This window comes from Heterostelium album, assembly GCF_000004825.1.
Source record: "Heterostelium album PN500 unplaced genomic scaffold PPL_contig14, whole genome shotgun sequence".
Classification (NCBI taxonomy): Eukaryota; Evosea; class Eumycetozoa; order Acytosteliales; family Acytosteliaceae; genus Heterostelium; species Heterostelium album.
The window spans coordinates 181,405-206,615 of NW_008805091.1; the positions used below are offsets into that span (position 1 = coordinate 181,405).

The following is a 25,211-nucleotide window of genomic DNA, read 5'->3' on the forward strand; positions in this document are numbered from 1 at the left end:
AAGATAGATGAATATTAAATTGATAAATATATAAACAATTACTCAATTTTTGAATCAAAAACTCAAAATATTGAAGTCCAATTGTTTATTTAATATGTCAATGTTGACTTTGCAAACTAACTCGTTGTGATTCGCTAATCCTCCTGACATGACTTGATGGAACAAAAATGATATATAAAAGAATATATTATATGACGAAAAAAAAATATCGAAAAAAAGAAAAAAATCTCGACCTTTCGTATTTTTTTTGCTCAATTTTATTGGCCAGCTTGCATATTGAACCAACGATCGTGTCCTATGTTTAAAAACACCTATTTTTATGCACTTTCAAATAATTTAATTTTTTTTTCACCACACTACACTTCACATTAAAAAAAAAAATAATGAACAACAAAAAAAAAAAAAACAAAAACAAACACACATCAAACAAATACACATCTTGTTAATCATAATTTATCACATTTGTATTAACAAATATAAATAATTTTTAACTTTATTGAACAATAAATAAAAGTTAAATTATAGTTATTATTTATTTGTCAATATCAATCAATCAAAATCAAAATCAAAATCAAAAAAACAACAAAAAACAAAAACAAAAAACTCAACAACCAAACTCTCGACTAAATAACTGTTTCAACTTCAACAACCAACAAAACTAAAACCAAAACAAAAATAATAGTTCTGTTAAAAAACTCAACGAAATTTATTAAAGCCACATAGTTTCATCGATATCAATCTATCAATCTTTATCTCAACTTTTAGTTTTTATTATTATTTTAATTTAATTTTGAATCCGTTTTTCATTATAACTACTACTAATTATTATTATTGTTATTATTGTTGTTTGAGACAATAACAATAGTAATAATAATATTTTTAGTATTAATAATAGAACGAATTTAAGATTAATAGTAGTCAAATAGAAAACAAAACAATAGATACCAATCCCGCAACATCATCAATACACCACCCCAGCAGCAGTATCTCCAAATTAAGTTTGCTATTTGGATCAACTAACAACATCAATAGCAACGCATACATCAATAGCAACAACAACAACAACAACAGTAGCAGTAGATCACCGGTAGTAGGTAGCAGCAGCAGCAGTGGATCAAACTCGACAATACTCATCAATAACGCTGCTTATCCTACTACACCAGTAAAACTAACGAGTAGCGCCAGCAATATTACTGGTCAATATATCGATTATTCCAATAAAATACTTCCAACAACAACAACAACGACAACAACAACAGCAACACCAACAACACCTACATCATTTGTACAACCAAAAACAACACAACCAATTCTATTACCAAAACCAGATTCAATCACCAGTGTACCACCCAGAGAACTACCAACAAGCTCAACAACAACAACAAATTATATAGCAAAACCAGCACCTGCAATTTCAACAATACCAACATCACCAACATTACCAACAACAAAACCAAAAATAATTATAAAGGAATCAAAAACTCCTGCAATATCAACTCCAATAATAACACCTGCAATAACACCAATATTACCGACAACAACAACAACAACAACAACAACAGCATCAACAACATCAACAGTATCATCGCCATCAGTACCAACAACACCAGCAAGACCGACAACACCAACTAAACAATCAAAAGCACCAGCAAAACAAACACCAACAAAGCAAATAAAGTCAACACAAACAGTACCAACTTTATCAATAGTACCAACCCAAACAGTATCAACACCAACATCAACAACAACAGTAGTATCACTACCATCATCACCATCATCACCAGATATTTCTGACGACGACGACAACGAATCAACAGATAAAATGAAGAAGACAAAGAGAAGAGGATGCGCTAGGTATACAGATGAGGAAGTGGATAGATTGATCCATTTGTCAGTTGAGTTTGACAGTAGACTTGATTTGATCATGGAGGCTGAGCCGTTCAACGAAGGTAAATTCAGCAAGCGTCAACTCTATGATAAGATACGTGCATTGGATGGTAGGATCAAGGAATACAGAAAAAATATGCGACAACCTCCAAAGAAACGTGGTAGAAATTCAGTCGATCAATCCAATGGCATCGATTCTTCAAAGTTACTCGAAAACATTTCTGTGAAACTCTCACCGGAAAACGACAAAGAAAAGGATGCTGCATTACAGAAAATACTACTCAACAACCCGTTGGCTGGTGTCATGGTGCCACAGAGAAAGAAGAGAAGAAGAAGAAGAGGTCAGCCAAAATATATACCATCATCATCCGATGATGACGAGGAGGAAGAAGAGGAAGATGAAAAGGAAGTAGAGAAAGAGAAAGTGAAAGAAAAAGAAAAAGAGAAGGAGCGTGGAAAGGCTGGTGATGATGATGACGAAGATGCCACCGAAAATTCAGTTCACTCTGATTCGGATTCATCGTCATCATCGTCCGATGATGAACTGAGGCAGAAATATAAGCGACTAAACGAAAGAGCAAAGGCTATTGAGCGTGCCAAACAAATTAAAAAAACACCTCCCAAAGAACAACAACAACAAGCAGCCACTCCAAATTCTTCTAGTAAAAAGCAAAAGACATCAGCCAATACTAATATCAACAATAATAATAACACTTCAACACCATCAATGAATACAAGATCAAAGACATTGCAACAACATCAAGTTCAGCAACAACAACAGCAACAGCAAATACAACACCAACAACCACAACAACAACCACCAATGCTTCATAATTCACAATCATCAACTCCAGATAGTCATTCACATAATAAGCAGAATCTTCATGATATCTCACCATCATTATCCAACAACATTTTCAATAGTTTGTTAAAATCCAGAAATTCTTCAAATAATCTCTCCTCTGTACCCACACCCTATATGAACACAATCTCAACATCACCAACTTCCTATCAATCGAACAACTCTGTTCCCATACATCATTCATTTAGTTCACCCAGCTCTACTCCGAACAACAACAATAATTCATTTTTCCATCAATCATCAGTTTTACGTCCAAATTCAACCGCTCAAAGCCAACCTCCACCCACAACCAATTCATTCTACAGACTGGAAACACCGAAAAATCTATTAATTTTCCTTCCCACTCACCCTGACGAGAGGGTCAAAGCAACAGTCGATCAAGGAAACATTACAGTGCACATCACCAATCTACAGGCATTTAATTGGTTCAAGAAAAATAGAAACATCGAAGTCATCAAAGAAGAGGCTAGCCGTGTAGTAACTTTTGCTCATCCTGGCAAACCATATGGTGTACCGATTCGTGTCAAAGGTATTGAAGATGTCAGTGGAATTGCATTCGTATTTGAAAATACCTTTCAAGAATTAACTGTATCCTTAAATGACATTGAATAAACAAAAATAATAATAGATATTGAGTTTCGTTTTTATTCAAACTTTTTAAATGAGTTGATTTTCTTTTTGATATTTCTTTTTTCTTTTGATAGTCAGAACGAAATAGTAGATGAGACACGACAGTGTTAGAATTCCAATGCCGGAAATGATGAATCCAGAGGCAAGCGATGCGTTGTCCAGTGCACGACTGTTGAAAACCATTGCACAGACGCATAGAATCAAACTGAAATGTGTTTCCAAATCGTTGTGTAGTTTATCTCTGTGTGGTGCCAGAAGCCAATTCAGGCAGGTAAAGAACAAACCAAAAGTAGAGAGGAACAACGCTTTCGTATCCAAATGGTAGATTGTACTGATGGTGGTGAAAATAAAACAAAGCGATCGAACCATCAAAACAATGTCCCACCATACATAGCCATTTCGATACTTTATAAAGAATATCTTTTTGAAAAATGAATTACCCCTTGCCAGTTGAATGATGATCAATAGTGGAACTCCAACAATGACCACGGCAATAATAAAAATGGCTAAAACAAAGAGTGGATAATGTTGGTCGGTGAAGCACTGGATCGATACATCGAGCGAGAGATAGTAGTGATCTCCAATCTGGTAGCAAGATACCAAACTTAGTGAAATAAAAGCCAGTGGTGTGTAAAGGGTAATTAAATGGCTGAAAATTGAGTATGCAATGTCAACTTCGAATCGCTCAACAATAGCAGTGGAAAAGGTTTTGAAGAAACGACAGGCAATTCTCTTACCAACATTGAAAAAGGAGCACAACAAGATCATTCCCAGAATGAGTGTGATGGAGATGATATTCTTCCAAGCATAGTTGAGCAACGGAGAAATACAATTGGTAGGCCAAAAGTCAATTTGGAAATTGAACAGAGGCAGGATAGCTACATATCTAATGTCAAACGAAATAACTGATATCATTTGAACGCACACCAAGAAATTAAACAGAACGGTTCCCGATGGAATCTTGTAGATTGAGAGGAACAGGAAGTAGGCAGTAAAGAACAAAAGTATTCCAACCACCAGTAAATAGTTCATGCTACCCTCTGGACAATATTCACAGTAGGACTTGACTTTGAAATAATCGTTTTCACACTTGGAACAAAGCAAACCGTATTGATGCTCACGACACTGATTGAATTCACAGATGGTCGGTGCACATTCGTAGATATCTGGTGGATATACATCTGGAAGTAAATAGAATCCGGGCATCGTTGTGATTGTATTTCCACCAGGACATCTAACTTTTTCCATACCGATTTGACTGCACAGGTAGCAAGTTTGACCATCCCACCCATAGGTTCCAACCGGACATATCTCACAGCTACCCGAAGTGATCTCTGGGAAATATCCAGGTAAACAACCTGTTGAATTTGCTCTCAATGTACTAGAGAAGTTTCTGTTTGTGGTATTAGCCTGGAAAACAAGTTCCAATCCAATTGGGATGTCGAGGCTCAATGAATATTGAACCCATCCTTGTTGTGTTGACTCTGTATATACTTTTGAAATGAAAACCAAATTATCATCGACTACCTTTGATATGATGACCTGTACAGATATCGATTCACGAAGTACACTAATAATTTGTTTATAAGCATCGTACAAAGCAACTTGAATTACGAATGTTGTATTTGGTTGAATAGTTGTTGTTCCAACAAGTGAAATATTCATCCTTACAGGACCTATAAATATTTTATTAATATATACCTTTAATAGTTTATAATTATCTAAAGTAACATACCTGATGCGTAAATTGGACCAAATATTGCATAGTTATCTATGATAGTATTATTTTTAGTGGTTACACAAGACTCTGGTGTATCACATGTTCCAATTGCACATCTGCCAGAGTTTGTGTCGTCATAACAACATGCACCAGATCCATAACTAACAGTGTTTGAATTGAATATATCGTTGGTGTGTAGTGAGTAGGAATTTAGAGCTACGTAAACCACTCCACCATTTTGACCAGCATTATTAAAAGAATAATTGTTATTGTTTGACCACATATTTGAATTTACCAGGGTAATAGCACCACCACAATTATTGATATCTATCGATTCTTTGGTTGAGTATGGTTGATTGGCCGAGTTTGAAGAAAAAGTAGAGTTCATTACCGATATCATTTGTGAGTTAAAGGCAGAGATTGCTGAACCAGAGATAGCAAAGTTCATATCAAAAGTACATCCACTTATTTCAATTAGCCGATCTGTGTTGCCATCGAAATACAATACACCGTACATACCACCATTTTGTGAAAATTTACTGTTGGTAATGGTAACAGACGAGGTCTGTACGGCTATGGACGAACTGAATTCTGCATATAGTTCGTGATTATAAAACGTAACTAAATCCATAACCAAAACACTTTTAGCGACCTGAATGATTGCCACTGAATGAGGAGAGCCATTCGATGAAAAGATGCAATTGTAAATATTCAATTCAATTGATTCAACATTAAACAATTGATTCTCTGGATGATTGACCTCGAAATACGTATTTTTAACAATGAACGTAGTTGGTTCCACTACTGAGTTGCCTAAAACCTGAAATCCACCTTGGTTGGCTTGGACTTCGCAATCATCCAGTATTAGAGTGCCTCCAACGACATCGAACAGATACCCTATGGTATAAACGTTCGCGTCAAACATAGTTTTCTCGATACGAGCAAAAGAATTCGTCAATTTAATTCCTGTTCCTCCACTATTCCCATTGAAATAAGAGTCGGAGATATATACATTGGATGTCACAATGTTAAATATACTGATTGTAGGCGAAGTCAAATTGTAAAAGTTACTATTTAAAATGGTGAGGGAACAATCTTGGAAGGTCATCATATTGTTGCCTGCAGAATTTCCTTCAATATTGGCCTCGGCCATATAAATAGTGGAGTTTAGGTAGTAGCCAACTGGAGTGTCATAGGCATTTAAGTTAGTGAAAAAAGTCTCTGTTAAATTGAGATAGGAGTTTACAACATATAATCCTGTACTTGGAATAGTTAAATCGATATCGGTTTCATAGAAAGATCCAGTAGAGTTGAGAATTGAAAATGACTCCATGCCATCGACAGTGCTAACCGTACTCCAGTAAGTATAGGACACGGCAAACTGTGAATTGGTAATCAATAGGAATTGAGTGTTTCTGCTGAATGTCGCAAAATATAAAGTGAAATCACAGTTATCCACTTCAATAGGGTATTTCGTTGCCAAAAAGTTGTCGGTCGCCTTAATAGTGCTCACCACCAATTTGGTATAGGATGCCAAAATCAACTCGGCAATGGAATTGTTGAAAAAGTTGATGGTATCAATCGATACTTGCTGTCCGTTGGTCATATAAATAAATTGAAAGTTGTAACTAAACATGACAGTAACATTGTAGATGTTGACAATGTTTGGTTTTATCAGTGAGATAAAAGGAATCGATATATATTGTTGATTTGTGTTTTGGAAAAAAAGGGACGCATTTATGTTGAGAGATGCACCGGTTGAGGAAATCAATGGAACTTCATTCTCTAGGACGTTCATATTGAGAAGATCGGTAGTTCCACCAACTATAGTAAATAGAACCGATGATTTCGAATTGTATGCAATAGTGATATTGTCAAAGGTGATATTTGTATGTATGATTTTCATCAGAGGTGTAAGATTGGAAACGAATGCACTATTATTAAAATAATTGGATCCCGCTGATTGGATAGATATAATTGGGTTGGAGGTGGCAAGTGATAATGAAAAAGTGACATTGGATACCTCCAACAGAGAATCGACGATGGTATTGCGAATATTGATAAGTGGTTGAGATGTGAATTGACTCGAAGTGTAGACTGTATTCGATATAATTGTGTGTTGAATATTATTAAAATTGACCATAAGAGCGTTTCTCAAGAAGGAGCATTGGTCGATAATCAAAGTACCTCCAGAGATATAGTCGTTCTTTTGGAAATATCCGGCATCTGCAAATGTGATATTGTACACGTATATCATATTCATATTGAATACTAGAAATACATTGAAACTGGATCGGAATGATGAATTGGTCAATGACAGATTGGAGGATGGATTATCTAGCACAAAGACAGCTCCATATTCGTTTCTTAGAAAAGTAATTGCGTTCAAAGTGAGGTTATTTCCTATGGAATAAAACAAGTCACCAAGGCAGACATTGATTGTACAATTGGTAAGTATGCAGTTCGAATCCAATTGCAAGTGGGCAATAGCCGTAACATTGTCTGCAATATAAGCCTGAAGTTCGGTGAGGTTTGAATTGCTGACTATCAGACTGGAACCAGCAGAAACCGTAAATAGACTAGCCTGTCCATAGTTTGGGGTGAACGATTTACTCCATGAAAGTTGATTCACGGTCAACTGTCCACCTGTAATGATAGCATATCGTGTCAAGGCAAAAGTTTTACTCTGTTCAATTGAATAACCGGAACCATAACCTTCAATAGTAATATTCTTTCCGAGAGTGTCGAATATGTAGGTTAAACCAAAGCTCTGAGATTGTACTTCAATGTCACTCAATAAATAAACACTGTATCCAGACTCTATCAAATTTATTGCTCGCTGTAAACTACAAAATGGTTTATCTATTGATCCATCTCCTTTTGTATCATCTCCACTAGATGAAATATATATATTTGATGCTAAGGAAAAGAAAAATGATTATTAATTAACAATGTGAATCACTATAGTTTGTTTAATCAAATTAATTTTACATACCTATTGGTGGATTTGTGGTGGCTGATAAAAATGTAATATAATCAACTAGATAAATGGTATCATTTCCGGGTGAAGATTCACCTTGGTCATATTGAATTGTTAATTGATAATGGGTACCGTTGGCATAGTCTGTAAGATCGATTGAAATTAATCGGTATTGGTATTTCGATGTGATGTTGTTGGAGACAGGTGTTGATTGATCAACTTTTGCGACCTGTGTATCGTTGAGTTTGATGATGAGTGATGAGGAATTTGTTTCTCCCTCTATAATAAATAGATAGAATTGAAGATATAGTTTATTATATATAGAAATGGGTGTAAGATTTGCAAAAAGTATTGGTGCTGTCTCTATGATATTGGATTCGTTTTGAAATTGAACGTAGCAAGATCCTTCGAACGGTTGATTCACCAAAGTGGGATCGCCGCCAGTGGGAGTATATGTAAAGAGAGTACCATTCGATATATAGCTCCAACCACTCGGTCCCATATCTGTAATATCTTCGAAATCACCAATACCAAATACTGTGAACAACGATTGATCCATCGGTTCACAATTTTGTGAATATACATATACACAACACTGGCTGAAAACCAATGTAATCACCACCAAAAACTGAACCTTCAATTGTTCCTTCATTATTTAAAAACCTTCTCTTTTCTTTAACATATAAACATTATACAGAAACTCTACACAAACACTAAAATTCTATATTATATAAATAAAAACTACTACTATTTTTTAAATTGTTTGAATAGATATTAGAATTAATAAAAAGTAAATACATATATGCAAATTGTACAATTTTTTTTTTTTTAATCACAAGATCAAACTAATTTTTTTTGTCAAAAAAACTCGTAGGTTTTGGAGACGTTTTTATTGATGGTCTTACACACCAAGGGTGTTAGATATTTCTACAAAAAATCTGGTTACGGGCTGCATTTTTTTTGATTTTTGCGATCTTTCGAAATAATAATAATTACAATGTTTTATCAAGTCTTCACAAACACTTTTATTAATAACATTGATATAAAATAAATAAAGTTAGAATATCTCCTTTTATTTAATAATTAATTTAATAGATAAATCAATAAATAGTAGTTATGTTTAGATTAATTTCCTAATAACAACACATAAATATGTCTTATTTTAAAAGTAGTTTAAATATATATAGTAGTAGTAGTTGTAAATATAATAATAGAATAATAAATGTATCGAAATTATACATTTTCTTTTTTTTGGTTTTGATTGGATCTCAACCAACTTTTTCGTATAATCATAAAAATAGTATTGAAATAGATAATAGTCGAGATATGCATCTCAAAACAGCTGATGAAGCTAAATCTTGTAGTAAGTACTAAATAATTGAAATAAAGTTTGAAAAATTATTATTAAACATTATTATTATTATTATTATGATATTTTTTTTTTAAAGATTCAGGTATTATACAAGATTGGGGTTTTGCAGAGTTAGCAGCAGGAAACCCACTTTCACCTTGGAAAATAACAAATTCAACAAATTTTAAAACCTCTTTTGTTCGTCAATTGGAGGAAGGATTTCAAGATAGATCGATCACCGGTTATTGGGCGATGGAGATTGAGCTGCTAGATTTCTACTCGACATTCACCTACTATATCAATCAGAGTGTTGTACTTCCAAATAACTCTATTGCAAACGAGGGTATCTATATTTCATTTTCATTTGACAGCCCTCAGATGGATACCCAAATCACTATAGAGATCGATGGATTCCAAGTTTTTCAGATATCACCAACCTCCACACAGTACGAGAGATCCACACAGATTTTCTATATACCACTGTTTTGGTTGGATGGCAGAGCCCACAATATCATCATGGGAATTGTATTCTTTGGTAGTGGAATCAACAGAATCTATATTGAGGATTACAAAGCTTTTAGAATGCAACTGGAAGATGGAGCTTATCCGAATTTGTTAAAAAAAGATAATTCTTATTATATCGAAAATCAAATCAAACGATCTGAAGATACAGATACCAAAGGTAATTATTAATAATAATAAGATTATAATAAATAATATTAACAACGAATTCTTTTTTAATTTTTTATTAGATCATGAATATTATGTTGCCTCTAATGGAAGTGATTGTACTGGTGATGGTACCTATGATAATCCTTATGCATCGATTCAACAAGCAATCTATTTTGCCAGTCATTCCAATTCAATTATTAATCTATTTCCTGGAACATATTGTGGTCTTGGAAACAGCTATTTAGATACTCAGAGCAAAGGTATTGTAATTACATCGATTGATGCCAACAACAAATCGATCATCACAGGAGTTGATCAACTGGATATCTTTTCCTATGTTTCGCTTTTCGTGCATGAGTTGCAGCTCAACGATTTGAAAATAGAGAGATCCAACAAGCTGGAGACTGGTTCTGCCATTTTGATCTCCGGTTTAACCTCTCTCAGTGTTACCAACTGTGATTTCTCGAATCTGCCAAACAACTCGATCACACTCAACTACCTGTCGGATGTTTCATTCTATAATAGCACGTTCATGGGTTACACAGACTATGCTATCTATGTGACTGGTCTGCTAGGAAACGAACAGCTGATAATCGATAATTGCACTTTCCACGGTAGTAGTACTCTATTCCTTTTGAATATGGACAGTGTTAAAATCGTAAATACCAAGATGCCAGGTTTTAAAAAGGATATAGTTACACCAAATTGTGCATTCTCCATCAACATGGTCAACACAGTAAGCCTTTCGAATTCATATATAGGAACTACCACCTGTGCCGTCCAAACCAACATGACACTAGATAACGTAGTAATAGGCAGTGAATTTGCAACAGCCACGACAATCCTGTTAACTCAAAATGCTCACCTCTACATAAGAAATAATGTATTCAATTATTTTTCGACAATCAACTGTATCTTGGCATTCCATGGATCGGTTACCATTGAATCTTCGATATTCAACACGACCGCTGCCTATACAACAGTTATGGTCGAATCCTGTACTCTCAGTATTACAAATACGACATTCAGAAAAGAGTTACGTCCAGTGGCACTCGATTCTGCCAATGCGCAAATTTCCAACTCTACTTTTGAAAGTTGTATGCAGTTTGTCTCTGGAACTCAATCGAATTTATATTTGGGATTCTCTAAGATCACAGAGTACGATGGTTATACAAATAACTTTGTAAACTCTCTAATCAACTCTGTGAACAACAGCTATACCGACGTGTATTCACTTACACCGATATTTACTCTCTATCGTACCACCTTCAACGACTACGGTACTTATTTGTATGCCTCAATGTCCACCTATATCCAATCGAGAACGCAGTCTATTGTCAACATGAACTATACAACATTTACAAAGTGCCCAGGAGACAGCTTGATTTTTGCATCCGATTTTTCAAAGATAACAGTTTACAATATGTTGGCCAAATATAATCATATTGAAAGTCCCGGCTGTATATTCAACGGTGTAGATCAATCCGTTATATTGGTATACAATTCCAATTTCACAAAGAATTCCGCAAATTTCGGTGGTGTCGCAACAACAACAGTCAATGCCAATCTATCTTTTTTCAATTGTACTTTCATCGGGAATTTCGCTACTCAAACCGGTGGATTGGTTTACACTACCAGTTCAGTCTCAGTGACAATGGAGAATGTCGTTGCAATGAACAATCATGCACGTGAAGGTTCCATCATTTATTACACCCAAGAGATACCGTTTATAGGTGATTCCTTTTTTAGCAATAATACTCAGACCTATGGTTCAGAGATTGCTCTTGGTACTGCAAGTTTTGATTTGACCTATGGAGTAAAAAGTCTTACCTTCATTGACAGTGGAAGCAGTGGATACAGTTTCTATTTACAGCTCCAAGATAACAATTACAATAATTTGACAAACAAATTCTGTAAGTCATCGTGTAGTGCCTATATTTCGTTGGCCGGACAATTCTTGCAATCCTGTGATATCGCAGAGAATGGAACAGCACAATTCATCAATATGACTCTGATTGGTCAGGTTGGATCGGTTTCCAATCTCGTCATATCCAGTAATGACCCATCGATTAACGAACTTTCATTGCAAATTCTATTTAACAATTGTACACCGGGACATCAACCAAGTCAGAACGGACAACTATGTGTTCCATGTCAAGCCGGTAGCTATGGTACTGACGGTTGGACATGTAGCGTTTGTCCAGCCAATGTCATTTGTAATGGTCCCGACTATCTACCTGCAACGGGCTATTGGATAGAAGATAGCTTGAATAACTTGATAGCCTATCCATGTCCCGAAGGTTTGTGCGGTGAAGGTGGAAACTGTACTCAAGATTATACCGGTCCTCTATGTGCAGCTTGTGAACCTGGTTTCTACAATTGTGGATCCGGTTGTAAGAAGACCGAATCTGTCAACGTCACCATTATCATACTAAAGGTATTAGTTTTCTTTGCGCTGGTATTGTTCCAACAACTTTCCGATGATTCCAGTGGTCTTGTAACGATTGCTTTGTACTTTATTCAGAATCTGGTTGTCATTTCCAACGGTATCAAGTTTAGTATTATCAGTGCATTCAGTGGTTCTTCATCTAGTCACGCAGGTTCCAGTAACTCGATTATATCGTTTATGAACGATTGCATCGCTCCACTGTCTTTCTACACGAATCACTACATCATTTTGATGCAACCGCTATTCCTCTTTGTTGTGTTGACCATCATCATTATCATTGAGCTGACATTCCGTAGAACAGGAATCATCTTCAAAGTACCGTTCATCAAATCAATGATATCGGCAAGTGAAAGTGAATTCCGTAATCGTCAATTCTCAGCGTTCATAAAGATCTGTATGAATTCGTATGGTCCGCTCATTACCGAGATCCTTCTTATTCTCTTTTGCTACAATGTCGGTAGCTATGTGCTGTTGAATGCCAATCCTGGAATACAATGTCAAGGTTCCTCCTATGAAACCGCGAAACACATAACCTGGGGATTACTCTCAATCGTTATACTGTTCCCATTTGTAATTCTTTGTTTGCTACTTGCGTATCGTCGTCGAATGTCAGAGAAGAGCGTCGTTCGTAAACTAGGTGTTTTCTTCCTCAAATACAAACCTTCGTTCTACTTTTGGGATGTTGTTCTGTTGTTGAAGCGTCTAACCATTGTCACACTTTCGCTGTTACCAACTTCTGCGCCTCAGAGATCCATTGCACTGGTTGCTCTATCGTTTGCCTCACTCTTTTTGCAGTTGAAATATCAACCGTTCGTTCAAACCATAGATAATCACTTGGAAACAATCTCACTCACCTTGTTGTTTGTATGTTGTATCTATCTTGACAATGCACTCTGGGAGACAACCGAACAGTGGATTCTACTACTTAGTTTGTTGGTATTTATTGGTGCCGCTCTCAAACTTCAATTCCAATACTACTGGAATCAAGCCAAGAAGATAGCGACACCGATCCTAGAACGTATTCGTGCGTGTCACTACGGAAGAAGTGGTGGTCGTAGTCGTACCTACAGTCAGAATCACGGTGCTAACGATACAACGTTTGACTATGATCAAGAACAAGACGATGAATACGATGAGAACTCAAGTTTGGTTGCATCAAACAAAGATCATATCGGTAAAGTCGATCAACGTAACAATATGAGTCTATCCTTTAGAGTTGGTTCATTAGGTAACAACAACAATAACAATACCACTGTCAATTCAACAGATCCATCAGAACAAACTTTTGATTCATTTAGTGATTTCGGTTCATTAAATTTCGAAAAAATACAATTACCAGTTAGAAAATCTTCAACTAATCAAAATGATAATAATAATAATAATAACAACAATCAAAAAGATAATAAATAAATAAATAATATATATTGGATCTATTAGATAAATAATCCCCTAAAATACTTTTTAACAAATAAAACTATAACTATATTAATTATTATTTTTTTTTTAATCATCAGATGTAGTTGTTCCATTTTAAAATACTTATTAATTCTAAAAACAGATAGTAATGCTAAGATCGACGAAAGAAGAAAATAATGGATTTGAGTAATCAGCATTCAGTTACTAAATATGAGCTTCTCTGATTCTAATCGATTCTTTTGAATGATATAATTATTAGAAAAGAATATTTCATTGCTTCTCTGATTCTAATAAATCAAAATCTTTTGGAAACCAGATTCCTTATTTTTAATTGGAGGGTGGGTTTACAAAAACATTCATTATTTCTATCATACGTTTAAAAAAAAATACAAAACCAAAGACTCTGTATTATTTATTTAATTAATTTTAATAAACATCTAGTAGTGCTGCCAATGTTCGAGAGGGTAGTGTTAATTTTTGTTTCTGAAAAGGAATCATTGAATGATAGATATATCAATTTAAGGTTAGTTAGAGATTATATAACTTTTAATTATTTATGTATAACATATATGCATACCGATTGTCGACTAAACATATCTAGTCGTTGTTTAAAACTTTCCACTTCTTTATCGATTTCCTCTTGTAGATCTGGGTCGATTTCATCGTCTTCGTCGTCGTCTTGCTGTTCTTTGTTATTGTACATTTTTTGGCAGTGAATCGAAGCATTAAATAAATCAGGTGAACTCTTTGATATTTTAAGTGAACCACCTGTTGTCGTTGATGGTGGTGTGCTATTGACTCCACTGATCAGTGGTGACATTGAATTGGGTGTTGAGGAAATAGAGGTCGATGAATTTGATTTCGGTGATGTTGAGAGTGAAGAACAATTTGAATTATTTACAGAGTTTGATGTTGATGATGAAGATGATGATGTTGATTTGTTATTTGAAGATTTCGCGTTATTTCCATTTGTATTGGAAGATGATTGATTACTACTATTATTGTTATTTACTTTTTGTACTTGTTGTTGCTGTTGCTGCTGTATCTGTTGTTGCTGTGTCTGTGATTGTTGTTGTTGTTTTGGTTTTTTATTCTTTTTCTTCTTTTTCTGCGATTGATCTTCACCTAAAAACTCTAATAGTTCATCTACTGTTCGATTATCATCTACAATCGGTACGGTTTGTATCTGTTGTATTTTATCTTTCTTTTTCTTATGTGAACACTTTGATGATGAAAAGTATTGATTGTATCCCGCCAGATGTAAATTTGTAAAGGTTTCTCTTATTTCCTCTGAACTTTTCTCTATATATGTTTAATGGCATGCATATGCATAGAAGAGTAGGAAATAAATTAATAATAATAATCTTTAAAAAAAAAAAAGATGATGTTTTTTGAGATCTATGATAGTTACGTGAAATTTGCGCAGCTATCTCACGCGAAGTCAAACTGACGAGTGATTTGACATCGAGATAATAGGATGCTGAAGCTAGTTCGCATAGATTCGGTTGCTTCATTGTGATGAGTTGTTCGTCGTGTTCGGTGATTTGCGAGGCCGTCGGATTGGACGAGTGAAATTTGCAATAGTCGATGATGGCCGAGAGAATCTGACCGCGTATCTCTGGGAAGCAGAGAATGCATTCCTGTTCGGTATTCGAGTAGATCGTCGCTAGCAAACGACCTTCCTTCTTGTGCAGCACGTATTTTCCTTCGATGTTGAACCATCCACCCAACCCATTACGAAAACCGACTTTGCCCGATGCTATATACTTTACGGTTCTACACATCTCGATAACACAATCCTCGAGATCATATTCATCGCCTTCATTACTAACTATTTTTACTACTTTTCTATTACTATTTGCTTGTTGTTGTTGTTGTTGTTGTTGTTGAGCAACCACCAGTTCTTTATCGTTAATATCATTATTATTGTTGTTAATTGCACCACCACTATTAGATGATGTCACGCTATTTTGACAACCACTACTACTACTACTACTACCACTATCACCGATACCATTGGTGTTTGTAGTGGTAGTAATATTATTATTACTATTTTCAGTCATATCTAATAATATATAAATATATCTACTATAATTTTTAATTTTTTTTTTTTTATGAGACTCTTATTTTTTTAAATTTTTTTTTTTAAAAATTTGAATTTTTTTTTAACAACTTTTTAAGATCCTTTTTAGAGTTTATTATTACAATTATTTATTTATTTATTTAGATTATGAAAGAGGGTGCCAATGATGCACTTTTATTACTTTTAACTTAAAAATTATCATAAAATAAACAATATTAATAATAATAATAATTAAAAAAGGAAAAAAAATATTATTTTTGAATTATATTCTAAAAACTAATTAAATCTGTTTATATTTGTTTGCAATTATAATTTATTGAGATAACAATCAAACTTTGCGATATTGTAAAAGATTTATTAATGAGGCTTATTACCTCCACCCTTTTCAACCAAAATTAAAATTATTTTCATATTATTTTTTTTTTTTTTAAGAGATCGTCATTAAATTTTTAATATTAGAAAATTTTAAAAGTTAATGTTATTTGATTATATATTATATTGAGATAAAGATTATGTCATCACTTTTGATAGAGGAAAACAGAGTTGCAGTGCAACTACCAACAGAGGTACCTGTTAAAACCAGACAACTATCAGTTTTGATCGATGATGTTCACACCGATATAGTTCTATCATCATTTCAAAATCTGATATTCGTCAGTATATCACAAACTAATAAATTTTCGACATGGGTAAGTTTTAGATAGTAGTAGTAAAGTTGATCAAATCAATCGTCTAATACAATTACTTATTATTATTATTATTATTATTATGTATTTACATTAAAACTAAAGATTAAAGCATGTAAACAAATGGATGGTTTCGCAGCGGAAGAAGCATGCTTTGAAGTAGTGACACTGTTGGGTAGTAATCAAGACACTCTATTGACAATCTATGCAAGACAACTCATTGAAAATATATCGTTATCATCAAACAAAGATTTATTACTCTCGATTGCACTCTCTAATAAATCAAAAGAAACATTCAAAGCAATACTTACTTTAATATTTGGACATAAAGTATGGTAGAAAAACAAAACAAAACAAAACAAACAATATATTTATAAATAAATGTAATATGTAAAATAAAACAACCTCTTCTTCAATCAATAAATATCAATATTATTTATTACTTCTATTATTTTTATTATGTTATATACTGTTTAAACATTTTAAACTAATAGGTAAACTTTACTATTAATTATTATTATTATTTTAATTATAATTATTGTAATTATCAATATGATTATTGTTATTGTTATTGTTAATAATTTATTCAGACCAATTTACACTTAATTTCTCTTCAATTCCTTCGTTGTTTCCAATCATCTAAAAAAAAAACAAGGAATAAATTTTGTTAGTATGATGTGTTGTAAATGATAAAAATATATAACATTTATATATAAAACAATTGATAGTTATAGAGTTATAAACATACCAAAAGGAATTCTTCGAATGAAATCTTTCCATCTTTATCAAGGTCACCTTCAATGATAGTCTTATCAACGATCTGTTGTAATTGAATATCATTCAAGTTGGTACCAACCATCATCTTCAATACTTGGAACAATTCACCATTACCAATGAATCCATCATTATCCATATCATACACTTGGAATAAAACTAATGTATAAGTAATTGAATAATAAAGATGAAAATGATTAGTAAAGTGATGAATTGATTGATTGAGTTGTTAGATTGATTGTTTTACATTTTAATTTATCTTGCTTTGAACCTTTGTCAGACAATGTAGATAGAGTCTGAACAAATTCAGAGAATTCGATTTCATTATCCTTGTTGAGATCAAATATAGTGAGTACACGTTCTAAAAGTGGATTCAATGCCAAGTCTGGAATGGAGAGGAACTCATCAGTCGTCAGAGTACCAGAACCATCTTTATCTAACATTTGAAATCTTCTATATAATCTTTTTAACTCTGGTTCTGTGACTATAAGTTTATAATATACATCATTTGTTAATTCAGAATCAGTATTTATTAATCACTTGTTAGATGATCAATCAATCAAACAATCAAGCTATAAATATCTTACAATTTGAGATCTCTTTCATATGATCCAAGTGTTCTTTATTGATTGCTGAATGTTGAGCACCCATTTTTCTTTACTTTATTATACTATTATATAAATATATATATATATAAACTAAAAATAAATATAAATGTTTTACAATTAAAATAAAAATAAAAATAAAAATAAAAATATAAATTATTTGAATTTATTAAAAATTTTTTAAATTAATATTAATTCCAAAAGTAAGGGTTAGAAGGGTTAGAGTGATGAAAAAATCATTCTTTTTTTTTTTTGTATTTTCATTTTTATTTTTCTTTTTTAAATTAATATTTATATAATCATCAATGAATAGTAATCATCCTGGTGCTTATCACTTGATAAATGTTGTTAGTGATAGTGATAGTGATAATGATAATGAAAACGGTATAGATTACAAAAGAAATGATAAAAGTAGAAGAAAAGAAGGTGGTGATGTTGACTTAAATAGAGTACAGTTGACTTGGTATGAAAAGTTGGGTGTAGACAGTTGTCTTTTAACTAGAATAGTGATATTCACTGTGGTTCTATGTTGGATTATGTTTGTTGTTTATATTGCTGCGTTTGCCTAAAGATAACCTCCACAGCACAGTTACTAGTCCAAGGGAATACATTTTGTGACAACCTTGATAGGCTGACCGTCAATTGTACAAAACTCAAGAGTAACACTGTAGTTCTCACCTCTCTCTAGTCGACGAATGAGATAGCTATCCCGAGGACTTGCTACTCTTCCTACCCATTGGTCGTTTACTGATAGATGGCAGTGGTCATAGTGGAACGGTGTCAATGACCAGCGGATTAACCAATCGTTTATCTCTATTCCATCGGACATTGAAGAGTTATTCCATATCTTTTCAAATCGTATTATTTCCTCATTATTAGAACAGCCATCCAGTTGTTGTTGGCTATCATTATAACGTAAGCAAATTCCACCAAATGAATAATTGATAATCTTACTAACATCACTATCACCATTAACAGTTAATAACTTAATAGATAGCAATTGTTTCGATTGTCCAAGTTGGAGTGTCGTTCTCTCTTTGACCCAATGGTTTGTCAACTTTGTTTGCTCCTTGGATTCCAACATAACAACATCGTTTGCTTTCAATACACTCAGTATCTTTGCAATATCAACAGTACCACCACTATGTATAACAACTGTTAGTTGTTCACTAAATTCCAACAACACAAATAGGTTATCATCACCATTACTATTGTTTTTCCAATAATAAATGATATCCAACGATTCACTTGATACTACTGGTATATCTACTTTGAATATGGTAGCAATGAAACTGTTGTACTCATAGGCCAGTAGTTTACCTCTGACCAACAAGCTCGATCCACCGGCATATGCATCGTCCTCTGACAACACTGTCTCTACGAGTGGCGAACCTTTCTTCTCACCATACTCTATGCAACCGGTGATGTCTTGCTCTGCCAAGTCGAACCATTCTCTATTGGATACAACTCTTCCCTCCCTGTAGTAGTTCAATCCATGACCTCGGTTGAAAGTGGTACTGAATGGAAGCACTGTTGTTGACACCCTCTCACCACTGTGTGTTAACACAGTTGGCATTGTTACTGACTGCGTGGTTGTCGTCGTAGTAGTAGCGAGGTAATCATCCACCACATTGGAATTCACTAGATGCAAATAGATGGCAGTCACTTTACTTCCGAATCTACCAGCCCAATTCTCAATATCTTTTCCACGGAATGACAATGTAATGTATCTTGCACCAACTGGATATTCACTAATTGTATTTCTATATTGCGTGAATTCCTTCGATGTAGTCAACACACCAGTATCCAATGTATATATTACTTTATGATTTTCATCACTAATTTCCAATCTATTTATTAGAAAATAAAATAAAATAACAGTCTATGTAAATATAAAGTATACAAATAGAATCTATTTTCTTATTAACTACCTACTTGAATTGTAATAAATCAGCATACTTTGGACCATTACCAGAATAATAGAATTCAATATCAATAATTGGTATTGAGTTTAATAACCTAATTGAGTATCCACTCTTTACTAAATCAATTTCCTATATTATTATTATTATTAATTAATTTTGATGATTAGTATACCCTAACCAATTGGTTTAATAATAAAATTTATAACATGATAGTTAATTCTTTTTTTTTTTACCTGTGACATTGTAGACCATTGAAATGATGATACAAAAGCATTACCTGAATTTAAACCATCTTGAGAAATACCCCAATTATCACCACCATGTTCAGTTATTGTCCAATCTGATAAATCATTGGATTCAGCTGATGCATTAACAACTAAATCTATTTATACAACAATATCCGATAAATAACATTATAATTTTAAATATCCAACTAGTAACCACTACAATACAAACTCTTTGATTTACTACTAACCCACAATTGAGACTCTTTTGAATGATAAATCTTTTTTGATGATCTATTGGTTTCCCATGTCCAACCAGGTGCAAACAATGCTGTTGATAATCCATTTTTAATTGATTCCTCAACACCCTAATAATTATTATTATTATAATATAAGTTAATTTTACTAGTAATATTGTAAAAATATAAATAGATCTATTATATTATTAATGATAGATTACAATGTGAGTATTTAATTTACCACCACCAAAAGTACCTCTTCCCCAAACATCAGTACCGACATAAACCTGAGATGCTCTGTGCTTCGCCAACAGTGAAGATTGCTTTAACATCTCGATATCCCATTTATAATTCAAGAATATACCATCACACCGTTGAAAATAACAATCGTTCTTTTCGTTTAACATGTTTTGCCACTTTAGTTCACCTGTATCTGTTATACTGTCATACCATAGTACAAGTGATCCAGGCATCTCTTTATGCATACGCTCTGTAAACTCTTTTAGGAATACCATATAGGATTTAGCTACACCAACATCGTCGATATTCGATTCAATATTAATAAACCATCCATCGAATGCATAGTACTTGGCAATCGCAATCAACTGATCAATGTAGAGTGCGGAGTGTTCTCCAACCAATCTGATAGCATCTGACAATCCACCTTCCCACTCAGTGATAATAGTTCCAACGATCTTTACTCCATTTCTATGTGATGAATCTATCCATCCAACAGCTGTTTGATTATTTTTTGTTAATTTAAAGAAAAAAGAGTACTCAGTTAGTAAGTTTTAATTTAATACATACGTGGAATGGTAATTCTTTTATGTGAAAAGTAAATGAATGTATCTATTAACTGCCAATATTGAAAACTATAGTGATTGGAATGGTTGTCAGTCATTGATAATGGATAAGGATCGATTTCATAGTCGAGATAGCCACCCATCATATCATGACAATGAATCATTTGTGTCTTTCTAGTTGGTATTGGTTTAAGTGGTACTCTAGATACCAAAGACTGATCGTGCTGAGATGGTTTCCAATCTAATAACTCTGCAAGCGATGTCAATGCTTTACATTTTGGTAATGTAGTTGTTGAACAAGAAGGATAAACAGGAACATCAGGTAATACTGTTGTTCCATTTGGACAATCACCAATTGTTAGCTGATTAACTATAAATGATGAGATAGATCGATTCGATTGACTATCCCCAGTGGAAATAGCTGGTAGATATCCTATTACCAATGGATATAAACAATATTTACTGTGAAGAAGTGAATCATTGTCTTTGAATGTAGTTGTTTTACATTTATATAGCTTGCTGTCTATGAGTAGTTGAGAGTTGGCTGTGTTGTTGGTCCGATCGATCGTTGATCTCAATGAGATATACAACCATTGTCTTAGGGGTATAGGTGGTGTTGATTCAATGCCCCTGGGATAGTCTTGGTAGTAGAGTTGATCATTACAAGCGGTGTTTCGATCAAAGTGCAATCTCATCAACTTATCAATGAAAATACCTTCATACTCATTCTGATTGGTCGATGGTAGATAGTATCTTCTTACTATAATAGGTGTAGCTTGATCGATTGGCGATTGATCCTTTTATATTGGTAATATGATTATTATTATTACATGTACTTTCAGTGGAATGTCATAAATTTATAATCAATCATTAAAAGCTGTTGTTGGTGAAACATACCAAATAAAACCAAAAAGAACAATTTGTTAGCAGATCTTCACTGTCTGATGTTGAACCAATAGGTATAGATATTGATTTACAATTATCTCCTATAAATATTGAATCAATCAATTGTTTCATAGTTGTATTATTATGATTAAAATTATGATTGGTTGACTAATTGGTTTAATAAAAAAAAATTAATTTAAAGTGTGTGTGAAGTTTATGAGATATACCGATGAGTGAACACTCAACTTTCAGAATAGAAAAATAAGAATTTATTTCTTTCAAATATTTATTATAATTATAATTATAATTATTATCATTTTTTTATCTTTTTAAAGTTAATTTTGTTGTAGTGATATTTCATTTCTATTAGATTTGAATTGGAGCAGCTTGTATTGGAGAAGAAGCTGGCAATTTGTGAGAGGCTTTCTGTTTCACATATTTGTGGAAAGGTTGGCTCGGATGAAGATAGCGAAATACTCGATTACATAATGATAAGATTGAAATCAGAGTAACCAAACACTATTGACTCAGACAAGTAACGAAATTCAACAAACATAGCAAAGATGAATGGCTTGACATTCGACAGACCTGAAAGAAGTCAACAATTCAAAAGATTGACAAGAAAGAAATTACACGTAGAGTAGCTGTTAGAATAAATAAACTGCATCAATAGAAGCGCATAATATTTTACTAGCACAACAAACTTCTATTATCAATCTGATAGCTTAAGCAACCAATCCCTTTCGAGTAAACAAATGCTGTAACGAAAAAGATTTTAAAAACAAAAAAACTTTAAAATGATAATAATGATAATAATTCAAATCATTGTATCTTAATAACAAAATAACATTAACACTTTGTGTATTGTATCATAATGGAATTGGAAAGAAAATATATATATATAAAGTGAATATATTATATTATAATATAAAACTTTTATACTATTATTATTATTTAAATTAGGTTAGGTTTTTTTTTTTAAAAAAAAAAGGATTTTTAGGGTGATTGATTATGTATGTATGATATGAGTATTGTTATTATTTAATTGATTATTATTATTATATTGTATTTGTTTTGTTTTGTTTTTTTACTTTCTTCTGTTCATGGCCTCGAGCATGGTAGTACCGAGTTTAGCTGGTGAAAGTGACATGATGACACCGGCATCTTGGAGTGCCTTCATCTTGGAGTCGGCACCACCCTTACCACCACTGATGATGGCACCGGCGTGACCCATACGACGACCTGGTGGTGCGGTGAGACCAGCGATGAATGATACGACTGGTTTGTCGGTTGGATTCTCTCTCAACCATTGGGCAGCCTCCTCTTCGGCTTCACCACCGATTTCACCGATCAAAATGATACCTTCGGTCTGTGGATCCTTGGTGAACAACTTGAGACAATCGACAAAGTTGGTTCCGTTGAATGGATCACCACCGATACCGACACAGGTCGATTGACCGAGACCGACTGCGGTGGTTTGAGCGACGGCTTCATATGTCAAAGTTCCGGAACGCGAGACGATACCGATCTTACCTGGACGATGGATGTGACCTGGCATGATACCGATCTTGCATTCACCTGGCTTGATGATACCTGGACAGTTTGGACCGATCAAACGTGTCTTGTTCTGACGATTCAACAAGTATTTAACACGAACCATGTCCTTCTGTGGGATACCCTCTGTGATACAGACGATGAGCTCCATCTCGGCCTCGATGGCTTCGATGATGGCGTCGGCGGCACCTGGTGGTGGTACGTAGATAACTGATGCGTTGGCACCGGTTTCACGCTTGGCATCGGCGACACTGTTGAAGAGTGGGAGCTTAGTGGCTTCGTGTTTGGTTCCACCTTTGTTTGGTGAAACACCACCGACCATCTGAGTTCCATAGTCGATTGCCTGTAGGGTGTGGAAAGTACCTTGCTTACCCAAACCCTGACAGATGACCTTTGTGTTTTTGTCGACCAAAACGAATGGTTTGCTGGCACTGCTGAATGAACGTGCAGATTGAACGAAAATCGATGATAAAGATCTGTTGACTCCAATCATTTTTATTTATGCTTTTTTAATTATATATAAACTAAACCACCTAACTACAAAAAAAAATAATAATAAATAAATTTAATTAGATATTGAATAAATAAATAATTAAATTGATTGTTGATTTGATGTTAAATATAATTAGAGTAATTAATTAATCTAACTGTCTTTCAAAAAAATAATACTCAAACCTGATGATCACCTTTTTTTTTTCAAAGAGGATCAGTAGTGTGCATCAGTGTGTGTGGTTTGTGAAAAAAATTTTAAAAAAAAAAAAAAAAGAAAAAAACAAAAAAAAATCATCAAGGAAATTTAGTTTGCAAAGAAAAACAGTATAATAATTTTAAAAACAAATTATAACTTAACCAAAGAGTTTTTAAAATGGAAATATTTATATTTATTTTTCCAACAGATAATCAATAGATAAATTTCAGAAAAAAATATATATTGTTAACTTCAACAGCCTTTGGCTGAGATTTTTCAAATTTCTCTAAAATAATGAGTAAAACTATGAAAAAAGTTATAATTGTTTAAACAATTAAAAACCTTTAAAAATAAAATAAAAATAAAATAAAAATATATTTCGAAAAAAAGGTGATTGTTGATGATGATTTTTTTTATCACCAGAGTTCTGGTCTCGGTTCCTTTGAAAATTTTTATTTTTTTTCATTTTTTTTCATTTTTTTTTTTACTAACTCAGACTTTGATTATTTTTCGCTCTTGTTCATTCCAAATTTTTTTGTTGAAAGTTTTTTCCAACAAAACAATAATCAAAAGTCAATTTTCGCCCATCACTCAATTCCACTTTTGTTTGACCAAAGTAAATACTAAAGGATAACTAGTAATCAATACTACAGAGTTGTCTTTTTGTCATACATTGTTGTTCTTCTTTTTTTCTCTCAAATAGTTACAATCAACACTGACGACCGAATTCGGAATTCGTTTTGAATCTCGCTTGGTCAACATTTTTGTAATTACAGCA

General features: G+C 33.4%; 7 protein-coding genes across 7 annotated transcripts; 3 read left to right on the top strand and 4 right to left on the bottom strand.

The window, feature by feature from the left end:
* Window positions 1-94: 94 nt before the first annotated feature.
* Window positions 95-3,361, top strand: PPL_06187 (uncharacterized protein; the record flags this gene model as incomplete). Its single annotated transcript, XM_020577050.1, has 2 exons — window positions 95-126; window positions 1,000-3,361. 2 exons carry the CDS (start codon window positions 95-97, stop codon window positions 3,359-3,361), a joined length of 2,394 nt encoding a protein of 797 aa, XP_020433070.1.
* Window positions 3,362-3,614: 253 nt separating this feature from the next.
* Window positions 3,615-8,638, bottom strand: PPL_06188 (uncharacterized protein; the record flags this gene model as incomplete). Its single annotated transcript, XM_020577051.1, has 4 exons — window positions 3,615-3,784; window positions 4,210-5,055; window positions 5,115-8,018; window positions 8,095-8,638. The coding sequence occupies 4 exons, from the start codon at window positions 8,636-8,638 to the stop codon at window positions 3,615-3,617; spliced, it is 4,464 nt and encodes a 1,487-aa protein (XP_020433071.1).
* A 593-nt stretch (window positions 8,639-9,231) lies between these two features.
* Window positions 9,232-13,961, top strand: PPL_06189 (right-handed parallel beta-helix repeat-containing protein; the record flags this gene model as incomplete). The annotated part of the gene is made up of 6 exons (XM_020577052.1): window positions 9,232-9,277; window positions 9,392-9,442; window positions 9,528-10,112; window positions 10,183-10,367; window positions 10,488-13,121; window positions 13,347-13,961. 6 exons carry the CDS (start codon window positions 9,232-9,234, stop codon window positions 13,959-13,961), a joined length of 4,116 nt encoding a protein of 1,371 aa, XP_020433072.1.
* A 556-nt stretch (window positions 13,962-14,517) lies between these two features.
* PPL_06190 (uncharacterized protein) lies at window positions 14,518-16,461 on the bottom strand (the record flags this gene model as incomplete). The annotated part of the gene is made up of 3 exons (XM_020577053.1): window positions 14,518-15,269; window positions 15,379-16,032; window positions 16,425-16,461. 3 exons carry the CDS (start codon window positions 16,459-16,461, stop codon window positions 14,518-14,520), a joined length of 1,443 nt encoding a protein of 480 aa, XP_020433073.1.
* Window positions 16,462-16,562: 101 nt separating this feature from the next.
* psmG3 (proteasome assembly chaperone 3) lies at window positions 16,563-17,075 on the top strand (the record flags this gene model as incomplete). The annotated part of the gene is made up of 2 exons (XM_020577054.1): window positions 16,563-16,739; window positions 16,842-17,075. The coding sequence occupies 2 exons, from the start codon at window positions 16,563-16,565 to the stop codon at window positions 17,073-17,075; spliced, it is 411 nt and encodes a 136-aa protein (XP_020433074.1).
* A 243-nt stretch (window positions 17,076-17,318) lies between these two features.
* cnbA (EF-hand domain-containing protein) lies at window positions 17,319-18,161 on the bottom strand (the record flags this gene model as incomplete). Its single annotated transcript, XM_020577055.1, has 4 exons — window positions 17,319-17,375; window positions 17,485-17,669; window positions 17,758-17,994; window positions 18,098-18,161. 4 exons carry the CDS (start codon window positions 18,159-18,161, stop codon window positions 17,319-17,321), a joined length of 543 nt encoding a protein of 180 aa, XP_020433075.1.
* A 546-nt stretch (window positions 18,162-18,707) lies between these two features.
* PPL_06193 (Endo-beta-N-acetylglucosaminidase) lies at window positions 18,708-24,238 on the bottom strand (the record flags this gene model as incomplete). Its single annotated transcript, XM_020577056.1, has 9 exons — window positions 18,708-19,965; window positions 20,051-20,169; window positions 20,274-20,422; window positions 20,509-20,632; window positions 20,725-21,239; window positions 21,311-22,103; window positions 22,204-22,292; window positions 22,896-22,981; window positions 23,283-24,238. 9 exons carry the CDS (start codon window positions 24,236-24,238, stop codon window positions 18,708-18,710), a joined length of 4,089 nt encoding a protein of 1,362 aa, XP_020433076.1.
* Window positions 24,239-25,211: the final 973 nt, after the last annotated feature.